Source organism: Clarias gariepinus, chromosome 5, assembly GCF_024256425.1.
Source record: "Clarias gariepinus isolate MV-2021 ecotype Netherlands chromosome 5, CGAR_prim_01v2, whole genome shotgun sequence".
Lineage (NCBI taxonomy): Eukaryota > Metazoa > Chordata > Actinopteri > Siluriformes > Clariidae > Clarias > Clarias gariepinus.
The window spans coordinates 6524818-6540682 of NC_071104.1; the positions used below are offsets into that span (position 1 = coordinate 6524818).

The 15865-nt window shown below is 36.6% G+C and overlaps 1 protein-coding gene across 3 annotated transcripts; it reads right to left on the minus strand.

The window, feature by feature from the left end:
• Nucleotides 1-1406: 1406 nt before the first annotated feature.
• LOC128523882 (interferon alpha/beta receptor 1a-like) lies at nucleotides 1407-11459 on the minus strand. 3 transcript variants are annotated; one of them, XM_053496055.1, is made up of 7 exons: nucleotides 11291-11456; nucleotides 6554-6680; nucleotides 6216-6385; nucleotides 5451-5590; nucleotides 5034-5184; nucleotides 4772-4899; nucleotides 1407-2704 (listed from the first exon to the last, which is right to left on the minus strand). In XM_053496055.1, the coding sequence occupies exons 1-7, from the start codon at nucleotides 11325-11327 to the stop codon at nucleotides 2489-2491; spliced, it is 969 nt and encodes a 322-aa protein (XP_053352030.1). In that variant the 5' UTR covers nucleotides 11328-11456; the 3' UTR covers nucleotides 1407-2488. The 3 variants fall into 3 exon arrangements, 2 of the variants coding, with proteins under 2 accessions (XP_053352030.1, XP_053352031.1); XR_008360465.1 differs by having other exon boundaries at nucleotides 2583-2704; nucleotides 4248-4899; nucleotides 11291-11459; XM_053496056.1 differs by lacking the exon at nucleotides 1407-2704 and adding an exon at nucleotides 4080-4417 and having other exon boundaries at nucleotides 11291-11458.
• Nucleotides 11460-15865: the final 4406 nt, after the last annotated feature.

The window sequence follows — 15865 nt, forward strand, 5'->3', positions numbered from 1 at the left end:
CACTCTACAAGCAATTTGGGACGGCAGTTACCCTAATCTGTATGTCTTTGGACTGTGGGAGAAACCCACCAAACACGGGGAGAACATGCAAACCCCATGCACACAGAGACGGGAATCGAGCCTGGCTGGGGGTCGAACCCAGACCCTGTAGGTGCAAGGCAACAGTGATCATCACTACACCACTGTGCCGTCACTGTGCCATCAAAGATGTTTTTTATTAGTGTTAATGTAATAACAGCTATATAATGCATATTGTAGAAATAAAAATACATGTAGCCAAGCAATTCATAGCGATTGAAATTCATAGTGAATGAAAATGCGCATCAGCAATTATAACTAAAATGTGATGAAATGTTACAGAACGTTGTTTCTCTGTGAACCTTTATTCTATTAATAACACATTTAATTTATTTCTGATTGTGATCATTTATTTAGAATGGTTCAAATTTGATGTGAAATATAAAGTAGAATACCCTTAAGTTTTAATCTGAATGAACACAAGAATAGTAGTATTTTATAGCATTTTGTTTTAGGATTTTAGACACTTCAAAGTTGTTTGGCGCAAATTTTAAAAGAACTTTGTTAGTAATTTAGGCTCATTTTAAATTCAAGTTAAGATCACTCACTCACTCACTCACTCACTCACTCATCTTTACTGCTTTATCCTGTATTCAGGGTCGCGGGGGCCTAGAGCCTATCCCAGGAGACTTAGGGCACAGGGCAGGGTATACCCTGTACAGGGTGCCAATCCATCTCAGGGTACACACATACACACTCATTCACACACTACAGGTAATTTAGGAACGCCAATCGGCATAATCTGCATGTTTTTGGAAGGAAACCAGTGTACCCTGAGCAACCCACAGAGCACAGGGAGAACATGCAAACTCCATGCACACAGACCCCTAGGTGGGAATCGAACCCGGACACTAGAGGTGAAAGGCCACATGCTAACATCACCATGACGCTTCAAGTTAAACTTTAATACTAAAAAAGTTATATAATGATCTAACTTTAACTTAATTACTTAATAACTTAATATTATATAATGTGTTTATAAAAAGTTAAACTTTTTAATCAAAGTCCAAAAATGACCTCTTTTCACAATATTCTATATTTTCAAGATGCAATACAGCTGTTTCATAAATCATGTTTCTATGCTCTATGTTTAAACTATATTTATTCCAACTCTATTAAAATATTCAACACACTAACTGATGTACAGTAATCATCAAATGCTTGGATGCACCTTCTAATCCAGTGTCTATTGTTTATTAATTTATTTTCTATATATTCTAGTGATTTGTTTCCCTAAAACAGTCTGTTGTCATTTTAAGACTCGGAGGTCAGCCTTTCTGGAACAGTGCTTGCAAGAACAGTGTTGTTGAGTGCATTTGCAAAACCCATCAAGCACCTTGATGAAACTGGCTCTCATGATAGGATATGGAAATCAATAAGAACCGCTTTTGAATAAACAAACACCTGGCTACGTAAGATGGTTAAGAGTTAACGCAGGGTGACATCCAAATTATTTTTAAGAGCCTGTGGAGTTGAATGTGTGTAAGACTCTGAGCAAACACGAGACTGATTCTGCAATAAGCAGGTCATATTGTGATGTACTGGTTCAAGAACAATACAACCTGGTCAGGAGGAAACATTAACTTCAGTAATTTGCTGTTCAATTTATATATTAATCTTTTTTATATTTATTAATGATTGCAAATTGGTAAAAAGTGAGTCATAGTGCAATAAACGCATACAAAGTAAAATTACATAACATTGCAACTCAAAACATCATGTTCAGTATTGTGTAGGTTCCCCTCGTGCCACCGGGGCAGCTCTGACCCCTCCAGACCTGTATGTACAGCTTCACTACGGTGTATATGTACAAGTCTGTGAACTATCTGGGCCGACTTACAGTACATCACCTGTAGCATTAAACGGACAGGTATGTGCACACAAAGACACAGACTTCTTTGGGAACATCTCTACAGCACCACATCTATAATCTAATCTAATCAGCCAATGAAATAGCAGCAGCGCAAGAAATAAAATCATAGAATGTGGAAAACATGTCATCTGAGTCGATTTGGTCATGGCATGGTTATGGTCATATTCTTTGAACCCTGAGCATGCCACAGATGTCCGTAATCAGGAATCCATGACAGTACGTAGAGCTAGCCGAGCTGTCTGCGCGATAAGAATGGTGTGACTCAGTCACAGCAACACTGGACGACCCCCGAAAATTTGCTTCAAATGTGTGTACCTGCCCTGTAGCATGTTAGCACGTCTGAGCCCTTACAGCTGTCCATGAACAGATCGCTAATGACGCTGGTGATAGGAGGTACTGAGCAAAATTAGTGTAGCTTTTAAGGCCTGGGAAGCCAAATGTGATGAGCAGACAAAGTAAGAACCGCCCAGGACATGACATTAACCTGTCAGTGTTCACATTTCTGCAGATTTTCAAACTAGAGCTCCTTATAACCGATCAGCTCTCTTTTCCTGAGCTGAAGCCCGAGTCGTGAACAGTTCCATCGCTCCAGTGGCATAAGGACTCAGGAGCCTGAAGTTCGGGTACGTCGTCCTCTTCCTGTTCCTGCTCTTCGTTCACTCTGCGTGTCAGTGGGATGGCAGCTGGGATCACATGGGCTATGGTACAACACTCTTCCTGTACTTCTTTGAGCAACGGAACAGACGAGACAACCTGACAGAAGATAAAGGGAGGTTTTATATATTGTAGCATAAAAACAAGAAAATGCAGTGAGATGCTACTGTAAGAGTGGAAAAGTGGTTTAGTCAAAGTATTAAGTTACGTATATTGTTGTGGTTAGGTATATCATTAGGATATCATGAGTTTGTAACTTTTTCCTGGATGTCAAAAATATAGATTAAAGTAACAAACTTATTAGTTTAACATTTCAAATTTATTTTAAAATAATTTTATCTTTTGTAGTTTAATTCAAACATTGAAACTCTCATATATTATAAATTCATTACATGTAAAGTAAAATATTTTAAGCTTTTTTGGTTTTATTTCAATGACTATGCATTACAGCTCATGATAATCAAAAATCCAGTATCTCAAAGTACTACAATATTCCATTTCTAGATAAGTATCATTACTATTCAAACAGTCTAAGTACTGTGTATCTCTCTGTCTAGTTCAGTACACACACAATGTCCAGAAGGTCATCATCAACACCCTCCGCACAAGGAGGTCCTGTATTGAAGAAGGTTCATGGAAAGTTGACTGGAAGGGAGAAGTGAGACAGGAAACAGTGAACAGGAATAACCGCAGCCTTAAGAAGCTTGTCAAGCAAAGCCAATTCCAGAACGTAGGGGAGAGCTTCACAAGGAGTGGAGTGAGGCTGGAGTCAGTGTGTCAAGAGCCACCATGAAAAGATGTCTTCAGGAAATAAGTTACAACTGTTGAATTTCTAGTATCAAGCCACATCTGAACCAGGGACAACATCAGCTAAGGAGAAAAGGAATCGGACCGTTACTTGGTGGTCCAAAGTGCTCTTTTCAGATGAAAGTAAATTTTGTTTACACAAAGATTTTGATGAATTGGAGAGCCATGTCATCTCCTGGTGTTGGTCCACTGTGTTGTTTCAGGTCCAAGGTCAGAGCAGCCGTCTACAGGTGATTGTAGAGAACTTCATGCTATAGTCTGCTGGCAAGTTTTATGGAGATGCCCATTTCTTTTTCTAGCAGGCCTGAGCTAACACTGGGTTGCTCACCATAATATTACTGTGCTTGATTGGCCAGCCAACTCTCCTGACCTGAACCCCAAAGAGGATCGAAGGGATATTATAAGAGAATGATTTGCAGTCATTTATGCCAACCAAGTATTAAGTGCATAAATGAAAATTTAGAATTTCTGTTTGGTAAATCCTTTTTGAGCAATCTTACTGTACTATTTTGAGACACTGGATTTTAGATAGATAGATAGATAGATAGATAGATAGATAGATAGATAGATAGATAGATAGATAGATAGATAGATAGATAGATAGATAGATAGATAGATAGATAGATAGATAGATAGATAGATAGATAGATAGATAGATAGATAGATAGATAGATAGATAGATAGATAGATAGATAGATAGATAGATAGATAGATAGATAGATAGATAGATAGATAGATAGATAGATAGATAGATAGAAACATATAATTAATCTAAAATACAAAATGTAATTTAAAAAGTTTCACAACCAGTTATTAATTCCAAAAGTTCACTTACTTATATTTATAAGTGTATTCAATAAGGGCATGACAGATCAGATTTTTTTGGTGTTATTATTTTAGGAACATTATATTTGTCAGTGCCCTTGACTTAGATGAAGGTCAGATCACATTTTATGACAAATTAATGCAGAAAACCATAAAAGGTGCACATACTTTTTCTCTCCACTGAATACACAGACACATAAACACACAAAGAAACAATAGGGAGAATTATCACATACACTCAAATAAACACACTTACATAACACACAAGGTCATTACCAAGAACCCTTTTTGTTTTATCATTGATGAAAAACTGATTTTAACTTTAACTTAACTAATCTCACTTAAAAGTCGATTATTTTAAATGGTAAGAAATCTGTTTTCAGTTGTTTTGTGAAATCTTAAATAAAATCTCAGTTTAACTGTGTGACATCTATTGCATATTATAATTATGGTAAAAAAAAGGATAAAACTAAAACTGTTTTTGTTGTAAATTTTGTAGAATATCCAGGAAGTAAAGAATAAAGAAAGTCTTACCAGGATGCTCTCGGGTGCTGTAAATACTGAGCGGTTTCTCTTGCATTTGTAATAGACGTATATAAAAGCTCCTACGACAGCACTTCCGAACAGCAGAATGAGAGGTGTCAGCCACACCCATATCCGACCTGGAGATGCGGATAAATAAAACCATTGATAAAAAGGACCTGAAAGAGAAGGTGTGTTAATGACGCACCAGGTTAATGTCATGCAATAGGTACGTTAAAGAAGAAACTTTTAGCAAAGGATGAAAAGAGCATGCCTTCTCCAGTCGTGTACACACACTGCGGTGAGGAGTAATTGCTGGTCCTGCCATATATACCATCGAAGATTTTAACTTGCACACAGTATTCGGTCTGGGACTTCAGGGAGCTTAGTAGAACATGTGGACTTTCATCAACGTGTGTGTGTTTCTGAAGAAAAGTTGTAATTTCAAATTTTTTTGTATATTTGTATGAAATGTGGGAAAACGTGTATGGATCAAAATGATCAGATTGATAAGACAATAAAGGTCTAAAAAGGGCATCAGATGTGTAAACTGTAATATAGGAATGACTCGAGGCTTGACGATAAAGCACGTCTATTGTTATTACTTTAACATAAAGGCATCGATCATGTTCGAACATATACACAAGTCTTAGTGTGTGTGTGTGTAAACTGTATGTGTGAGTATTACTACCTGTTGAGGTTTAAGCTTCTCCCAGTATTGTACACTGTTGGACAGCTTAGTCAGGTCGGCGCTCATCACTGACTCGGATATCGTGAGAATGATCATATCTCTGTCTGCCTTCATGTTGACTCGTGGTGACGATAGCTGAACTGCAACATTTGAACAATAGAGCAACTTATTTAAGAACATAATCGATTAAAAAAAAAAACACCCAAAAAGTCATCAGGTAATAATCAGGAGCAGGGTTTAAGGGTTTAAGGGTTTAAGATCGCTGACTTATGAGTTGATTTAGATGTACAGAATAATTCACTTAGTATTTAAATGTACTCTTCTATCCATCCATGTATCTATTTAGTACTCAAATGCATCCATCCTTCCATCAATCAAACTTGCCAAAAGGCTGGAACACATCTCTAAAGGGACACGGTTGGTTTTGAACCCATTTGAAGCACCAACACAACCTGCTGTGTCACTGTGGTATCTGTCTCCATTTGCTCCGTCATTCAGATGTGATCTGAAACTTTCTGCACTGGATATTTCTGGTGTTTTCCCAGCTCTAACACACCAGAGAGCTTATCAACTTTCAGTGGACTGAGAGGGGAAAATCCAGGGAGAAACACATCCAGCGCTGTCACTGACATCCAGGGATGCTGCGAGTATTACAATCATTTTGCTTTATTATATTTTTGTTGTACTTAAGTTGATTTTTGCTTCTATTTTTTTTGCATTTAATATACTCTCAGTCCAAGAGACTTGCTCATTGTACACACTCACCCTCATTTTCAGGAGTGAAATTTATCAGCGTCCAGTTGGAGTACTGGTTCCCAGCCTCGGCTCTGACTCGAACCTTATACTCTCCTCCAAAACTCAGATTAAAGCGAGATAGATCACAGCGACACTCACTTGACCCAGCACACGCCGGTTTATATGAGACTTCATGAGAGCTGGAAAAAAAACAAAAGGATGGAAATATGAAGATGAACAAATAGGTTTTAAATGTAGACTAAATAACTTGACAACTTAGTAAATTGTTGTTTTTGTAGCAGCTGCTGGTGGTGACTTATGACTGATTAAAATGATTTTGCCTGGAAATCTTCTTAAACTAAACTTACAAGGTGTAATCCACTGTGAAGTTTACTGGGCTGTGCAGTTGTGTGTAATTGCAGTCCCAATACAGTGTGTGGTTCATGTCCACTGCAATCATTTTTGCATGCTGTGGGCCTGGCAGAGAGGCAGCGACTGGAGAAGAAGGAGAAAATACAGTATCATCAAACTTATCTTAAAGGATATATCTATATCTATCTATCTATCTATCTATCTATCTATCTATCTATCTATCTATCTATCTATCTATCTATCTCTCTCTCTCTCTTTATATATATATATATACCAGTTGTGTTTGGGGAAGTTGGTTAAAGTTGGTTAAAATAAACTCAGTTTATTATATTGCAGATTTTTTGCTAAAAAACTGTCACTCTATACTACTCTACTGTATATATGTTTATTAAAAGACAGCAAAACAAATAATAGCTCCTGGATGAGTTGTCCAGGAGCTCATGGAGTAATTTTGGTGGGCTGGCCACTGTTAAGGTTCACCACTGTTCCTAGTTTTCTCCATGTGTGGATAAAGACTCTCACCGTAGATCGCTGGAGTCTCAAAGCCTTAGAAATGTTTTTTTTTATTAGTTTGTTCCTCCTCTTCTCTTGCATTTTAAGATTGTGTTGCTTTTTGAGATCTTTTAGCATTCTTCCCTTTGTCAGACAGGTTCTGTTTAACTCAGCTTTCCAAAAATCCCAGTTCATTCATGATTTAGAAGGGGAGCAATTACTTTTTCACATAGGGCCAGGTTAAAAGTGAACTTTGTATTTAGTCCGTTATCCTTGTGTAAAAATAAATTTGAAAAATCAGCAGGGGAGCAAATACTTTTTCACGGCACTGTACTGATACAGGACAGCCTTCTATGGTGGTAATAATCCTTTAATAATAAATATTCCCACTATCTCTTGTCACCCAGAAGAGGATGGGGTCATTTTATTCTTGTTCTTCCGGCGCATTCTCACTTTATCACAGAGTTTCAGGGCATGGACTTGCTAAGTAGTCTTATCTAAACTAAATCTACAGCTGGATTTCTGCAGCGTTCTGACAATGTGTCATGTCTAATTATTTGTTTTTTAATGTTAATGGAAGATTCAGACTCGCTCTCAGACGTAAGTGTCAGTGTTACGTGGACTGACATTGAGTCTTCACTCATTTACTGTTTAGGCTGTGATATAATAGACATCAACAGTTCTTTAATATCAGTGATGTCCAAATAAATCTGACTATAACTCCTTAGGTCTTGATTTTGTATACACAAAAAAATACATATGTGTATAAATTCTGATATTAATTTGAAAAGTAATTTAAAAGTAAAAAAAAAAGATGAGTAGACATGATGAATATAAATAATGGTTCAGAATGATTAATAAGAAAAATACTAAATATGTTATATATTACTGTTTGCTTCAACATATATTAATACACGCCAGCTAGTATCTGTATATATAATCACTCCACAAAAGATGGTTAATGCCTGGTTGGGGGGGGGGGGGGGTTCCATATTTAAGGATCAATGTGAAAGATTTTCCAATGAGCTATAGAATGCAAACATGTTTATTCAGAGGGGATGTACTGTATGTAAAATATTACATACACCTGGTCATTTTTTAAGTCAGATAACTCTGTTTTATTAATCTGACGAGGTATTCCTCTCCCTGTTTTTATTTATTTATATATTTATTATTTATTTATTACTTTATTTGCCTATCTTGTGCAATGAGGGTGAGCTTTTTATTGATTCAAGATTACACCACACAGGAGTAATGTCTTTTAAACATTGACACTGACTGGACAATCATGGACACATTCATGCAATACATATTTACATATCTGAAGCCATTGCACATGTCACTTTATACAATACATGTTTACCTGCCATTGCACATGACACTTTGCCACTCTGACACTTTAAGACATTTCAATGCCACTTTAAAACATTTTTAAAAAATTATATATATATATATACAGTGGTGTGAAAAACTATTTGCCCCCTTCCTGATTTCTTATTCTTTTGCATGTTTGTCACACTTAAATGTTTCTGATCATCAAACACATTTAACTATTAGTCAAAGATAACACAAGTAAACACAAAATGCAGTTTTTAAATGATGGTTTTTATTATTTAGGGAGAAAAAAAATCCAAACTTACATGGCCCTGTGTGAAAAAGTAATTGCCCCCTGAACCTAATAACTGATTGGGCCACCCTTAGCAGCAATAACTGCAATCAAGTGTTTGCGATAACTTGCAACGAGTCTTTTACAGAGCTCTGGAGGAATTTTGGCCCACTCATCTTTGCAGAATTGTTGTAATTCAGCTTTATTTGAGAGTTTTCTATCATGAACCGCCTTTTTAAGGTCATGCCACAACATCTCAATAGGATTCAGGTCAGGACTTTGACTGGGCCACTCCAAAGTCTTCATTTTGTTTTTCTTCAGCCATTCAGAGGTGGATTTGCTGGTGTGTTTTGGGTCATTGTCCTGCTGCAGCACCCAAGATCGCTTCAGCTTGAGTTGACGAACAGATGGCCGGACATTCTCCTTCAGGATTTTTTGGTAGACAGTAGAATTCATGGTTCCATCTATCACAGCAAGCCATCCAGGTCCTGAAGCAGCAAAACAACCCCAGACCATCACACTACCACCCCCATATTTTACTGTTGGTATGATGTTCTTTTTCTGAAATGCTGTGTTACTTTTACGCCAGATGTAACGGGACACGCACCTTCCAAAAAGTTCAACTTTTGTCTCGTCGGTCCACAAGGTATTTTCCCAAAAGTCTTGGCAATCATTGAGATGTTTTTTAGCAAAATTGAGACGAGACTTGATGTTCTTTTTGCTTAAGTGGTTTGCGCCTTGGAAATCTGCCATGCAGGCCGTTTTTGCCCAGTCTCTTTCTTATGGTGGAGTCGTGAACACTGACCTTAATTGAGGCAAGTGAGGCCTGCAGTTCTTTAGTTGTTGTCCTGGGGTCTTTTGTGGCCTCTCGGATGAGTTGTGTCTGCGCTCTTGGGGTAATTTTGGTCGGCTGGCCACTCCTGGGAAGGTTCACCACTGTTCCATGTTTTTGCCATTTGTGGATAATGGCTCTCACTGTGGTTCGCTGGAGTCCCAAGGCTTTGGAAATGGCTTTATAACCTTTACCAGCCTGATAGATCTCAATTACTTTTGTTCTCATTTTTTTCTGAATTTCTTTGGATCTTGGCATAATGTCTAGCTTTTGAGGTGCTTTTGGTCTACTTCTCTGTGTCAGGTAGCTCCTATTTAAGTGATTTTTTGATTGAAACAGGTGTGGCAGTAATCAGGCCTGGGGGTGACTACAGAAATTGAACTTTTATAGTTAATAAGTTTATAAGTTATTTTTTAACAAGGGGGGGGCAATTACTTTTTCACACAGGGCCATGTAGATTTGGAGTTTTTTTTTCTCCCTTAATAACATAATCTTCATTTAAAAACTGCATTTTGTGTTCAATTATGTTATCTTTGACTAATAGTTAACGGTTTTTGATGAGCAGAAACATTTAAGTGTGACAAACATGCAAAAGAATAAGAAATCAGGAAGGGGGCAAATAGTTTTTCACACCACTGTATATATATATATTCCCCCCCCCCCCCCCCCCATATTCCTATATTCTATTTTTTGTGATATTTCCACATGCCCTTATCTGTACAGTTGTTAATTTTACTAGTTACATTTGTATTTTATTTCTTTTATTAATATTTATTCCTTATATATAGTTTTTTATTTTCTTTTTAAGGTCACCGGCGGTCGTATAAGCATTTCACTGCATATCATACTGTGTATGACTGTAGTTATAATCGTAAGTAAGAGGCTGTCTAAAGAGTGCTTAAAGTGCAAACCTTTGGATGACCTACAATCATTTATTTAATATATTTACTAATATAATTTATATATATATATATATATATATATATATATATATATATATATATAATGTGCAAATACTTTAATACTTAATTAATTGCTATAGGTTTTGTGTATAAAAGACAGAACTGTAACTACTCAAGTCAAATTAATTGTACAGTATAATAAAGGAAACAACAAGGGACCGTCTAAAAAGTGCAGAACCTACTGTAGGATCATATCCTTAAAAAAAGACACATGCCAATATATATATATATATATATATATATATATATATATATATAGAATAATAGTTGTTATTATTAAATGATAAATTTAATAGTAATTTTATATATATATATGACCCTAGATTTACAGTTCTGCACTTTTTAAACGCCCCCTTGATGTTTCCTTCGTCACGCGATAGAGTTCGAATTATTAAAGTTAAAAGAATTATATTGTATCTTATTTTATAACGTGACATTTGTTCGTAGTGTGTTGTGTGTCATCGCTGGGTGGGAAAGTGTGTGTTTAATACATTTTTTGAACACTAAAGTGAGAAGTCCATGAAAGCGAAAGTAAAACTTTGTCAGATTTAAAGATAGAGATTAATACAGTTCAGTACCAGAAATCAGCTCACACACACACACACACACGCACACCTGAAACCAGGACACACCTGAAACCGGCGCTCATACAGACACCTTCTTACACGTGAGAATGACTCACACACACACACACACACACTCTCTCTAAACTTATTTAAACATCTAACGCGCGTTGATCTCTCCGGCGCAGCTCCGTCTTCTACACTCACACACACACTCATTCACTCACACACACACTCATTCATTCACTCATTCATTCATGAGTGGTGTCTCCTCTTACCTGTGCCTGTGAGGATCAGAGAGAGGATCAGAGACATTCCTGCTGAGAGGAGGACGTGTGTGTGTGTGTGTGTGTGTGTGTAACACAGGAACCCGAGGCTGCTGCTGGAGTTACAGCTGACTCTCACACTCCACACACTACTTCCGTCTGAAAACCCCCTTCCTGGAGCAGTACACCGCGCACACACACACACACACACACAGCAGAGGCAACACGAGCCTCCTGAAAGGGAAATGTGTGTGTAACCCAGGTGTGTGTGTGTGTGTGTGTGTGTGTGTGTTAGTCTCAGTGCAAACCTGCTCTGTCTGCTCACTCTAGTAAAATGGTCTAAAATCAAAACCTTAAAATGTTTCACAATTTAAAAATAAACAAACAAATAAATAAAACGAAATGAAACACCTAGCTGTGGAGGATTTCATTCATCATTCTGAAACTGAAAGTTCTTTTCTCTCCTCTGTACATTTGCACTGCTGCTCATGTGCTGCACATCCCTTCATTCAAATTCAAAACAACTAACTTGCAGTGTCAAACATGGGCCTGGACACTTCTGATGACACACACACACGCACACACACACACACGCACACACACACACACACACACACTGTACACTTCATTGTACAGACCTACATACCTTCATGGCTAATCTTACTATAGTGCACTCTCTGCACATCCTGTTTATACGTTTTATATATATATATATACTCAGCAAAAAAAGAGAAACACCCCTTTTTCAGGACTCTGTATTTCAACAATAATGTTGTAAAAATCCAAATAACTTTACAGATCTTTATTGTAAAGGGTTTAAACAATGTTTTCCATGCATGTTCAATTAACGATAATCAGTTAATTAACATGCACCTGTGGAATGGTCGTTAAGACCTTAACAGCTTACAGAAAGTAGGCATTTAAGGTCACAGTGCTAAAAACGCAGGACACTAAAGAGACTTGTCCGCATTGTGAGACGCCTAAGACAGCGCTACAGGGAGACAGGAAGGACGGCTGATCATCCTGCAGTGGTAGACCATGTGTAACAACACCTGCACAGGATGGGTACATCCGAATATCACACCTGCGTGACAGGTACAGGATGGCCACAACAACTGGCCGAGTCACACCAGGAACACACAATCCCTCCATCAGTGCTCAGACTGTCCGCAATAGGCAGTCCATGAGGAGGAGATGCACTGCAGTACTTCAAGCAGCTGGTGGCCACAACAGATACTGACTGGTACTTTAGATTTTGAGCCTCCCTTCATTCAGGGACACATTGGGAAACATTTTTAGTTTATGTCTTATATATATATAGATATATATACACTACTGTTCAAAAGTTTTAGAACACTTGGAAATTTCTTTGTTTTTGTTTAATGATTTATTTTCTTCCTTCTACAACAATACTGGGGATTTCAAAACTATAAAATAACACATATGGAATTAGGTAATTACATAACAACAAGAAAAACAACAGTTAGTTGTTATTTTAAGACACAGAGGTCAGCCTTTCTGTAATAGTTCTTGCAAGAACAGTATTGTCAAGTGCATTTGCAAAATCCGTCAAGCACCATAATGAAACTGGCTCTCATGAAGGCCGTCCCAGGAGGGCGAGACCAAAACCTACCTCTGCCTCAGACGAGAAGTTCATTTAGAGTTATCAGCCTGAAAAATGACCAATTAACAGCACCTCAGATTAGAGGCGTTATGAAGTCTTTACAGAGCAGAAGTAGCAGAAACATCTCACCATTAACTGTTCAAAGGAGATTAATGCATTTTTTGGACGCCTTCAGCATTCCTTTACAATGTAGAAAGAAAGAAAAATCAGGAACCATCATGGAGTTAGAAAGTGTTCTAAAACTTTTGAACGGTAGTGTGTATATACAGTATATATATATATATATATATATATATATATATATATATATATATATATATATATATATATATTGATTTATTTTTTTTACTGTTGCAACTTTTTAAACATTTTTCCTTTTATGATTTACATTTCCATCAGTGGAATCTTTCCTTGCAGTAAAACCTTCCTGTCTTTTAACTTTCTACCTTTAATTCTTTCTTTCTTTCTTTTCTTTAGAACATAACAAGTCGTATAAGCATTTCATGGTCATGTATTTGATAAATATAATTTAAATTTGAGCAACTGACTCTGCTGCTTTCAATGCTCCATATCTGAAATTCAGCTCAGGTGCATAAGGGCCAGGGGTAGCTCAGTGATTAAGGCCCTCAACTGCTCAGATGTGTAATGAGATAAAAATGTAAATCTGCCAAATGCCTAAATGTAAATAAGTATTTGAACACAGACACAATTTCTGTATCTGTGCCTCTGTACACCACATTAGCTGCATTAGCTGTTTAAAAAGTCATTCACTCACTCATCCGTCTATATGGATTTATCCTGTATACAGGGTCACAGGGGACTGGGCAACCAGAGTACCCGGGGGAAACCCATCAAGCAGGGGGAGAACATGCAAACTCCACTGCACACAGACCCGAGGTGGGAATCGAACCCTTGACCCTGGAGGTGCAAGGCAACAGTGCTAACCACTAAGTCTCAAATCACATTTTCACAGCTCAGTAAGTAATTTGATGGCCTGTTGTAAAATAATTTCCATGACAAATTAAGGAGATAAAAAGTCTGAAGTTGATTCCAAGTGCGGAATTTGCATTCAGTAGCGTTTTATGGAAACTTGATATGCAGCCCAGAGGTAGTGAGGCAAGTGAAGGAGGCCATCATCAGGTTGAAACCTGTATTTGAACGTTGTTGTTGTTGTTGTTGTTTTTGCTAAATGATTGGCTGATTAGATAATTGCATAAATGTGCAGATGTATGTGTTCTTAATAAAGTGGACGGTTAGTGCTTCTCAAAATGATTGTAGCCAAAGTCTTGTGGATTTTATTAACATCATTTAAATTAATAAAAACCTATTTTTTTCAATTAATTTCATCAGCTTAATATTTTCTACATTTCCACAGGGTGGCATGGTGGTGTAGTGGTTAGCACAGTGGCCTCACATTTCCAGTGTCAAGGGTTCAATTTTCATCTCTTGTATGAGTGTGTGTGTGTGTGTGTGGAGTTTGCATGTTTTCCCTATGCTTGGTAAGTTTCCTTCCCCAGTCCAAAAACATGCAGATTAGGTTATTTGTGTGTGGCACAAATACAACCCCACAACCCTCTACAGGATAAGCTGTATAGAAGATGAATGAATTAAATAAATAAAAAATTTCCCAAAAAAAAACATGGTCCAAGTTCTCATTATTATTTTATAGCGCTCCTTACGTTATTAAGGTTTGAAATTTAATTATTTACTTACGTATTTGTTTCTCGCTTGCCATGCAGACGGCCCGGGTTTGATTACCACTTGATAAGAGAAGCCAAAATAGATTTATGTATCTATTTAATTAATACAAAGTGGTGTATTCATTTATGATTATGTATTTAAATATTTGACCAGATAGACTGTGACTTGGTGGATTGTGACTAAAATGTACAGGGAAAATCTAACATCTACGAATAAAATTCTGTTTTTAAATAAGAAACTTTATAAATATTTCAGCATAGCTTTATTTTAAAAATGCATGCAATTCTTAACAATGTTCTGAAGGGTTTCTTTCATATAAAATGTAACCTGATGATAATTATGCTGCTGCTATGGTGATTACTATTACTTTCACTGTCAATGTGGCAATGTGATTCGATTCCCGCATCAGGGTCTGTGTGTATGAAAATATGTACATGTATAGATTCGGATATTGATCTGATATTGCTGATAGTAATTTTAAGTAAAAAAAAGGTAAGTAATTGATTATCTTGATTATCTTGATTAACTTTTTCCACATCACAGTACTGGATATACTCATTATGACTTCTCTCGTAATGATATTACTGTTTATCTAAAAAATTTTAAACGTCAGCTTGAAAATATATTAATACGTGCCAGCTAGTATCTGTATATATAATCACACCACAAAAGATAAAAAAGAAAGCAGAGTCACATCCATTGTAAAAGCTGGAGAGAAAGCTGAAGGTTTCGCGAACTCACACAATAAATACTTTAGGAAATGAATTATTAACCGCTGGAAAAGCAAAAATTGTCCTTTATTGTAATTTTGGTTAACGCCTGGTTAGAGTGGTTTCTATATTTAAAGCACAATTCCTTCCAATAAGCTATGGAATACAAACATGTTTATTCAGAAGGGATGTACAGTACGTAAAATATTACATACACCTGGTCATTTTTTAAATCAGATAACTCTGTATTAATATAGATTTGGCCTTTAATACAAAGTGACGAGGTATTCCTCTCCCTGTTTTTATTTATTTATATCTATTTTTGTTGTTTTGTTTAATTAACTTGTTTAAATTTCTTGTTCTATGCAGTAAGTGTGAGCTTTTTATTGTTGGTTATTGTTTTATTTAAATTAGATTTAATTTCATTATATTTTCTGATTATTGTCTGTTTTTATAGTCTTAGTTTCTATACCTGCAGCTATTTTAGGATTGTACAGCACTTTAGTCAACTGTGTTGTGTAAAATGTGCTTTGTGATTTGATTTGAGTTGTT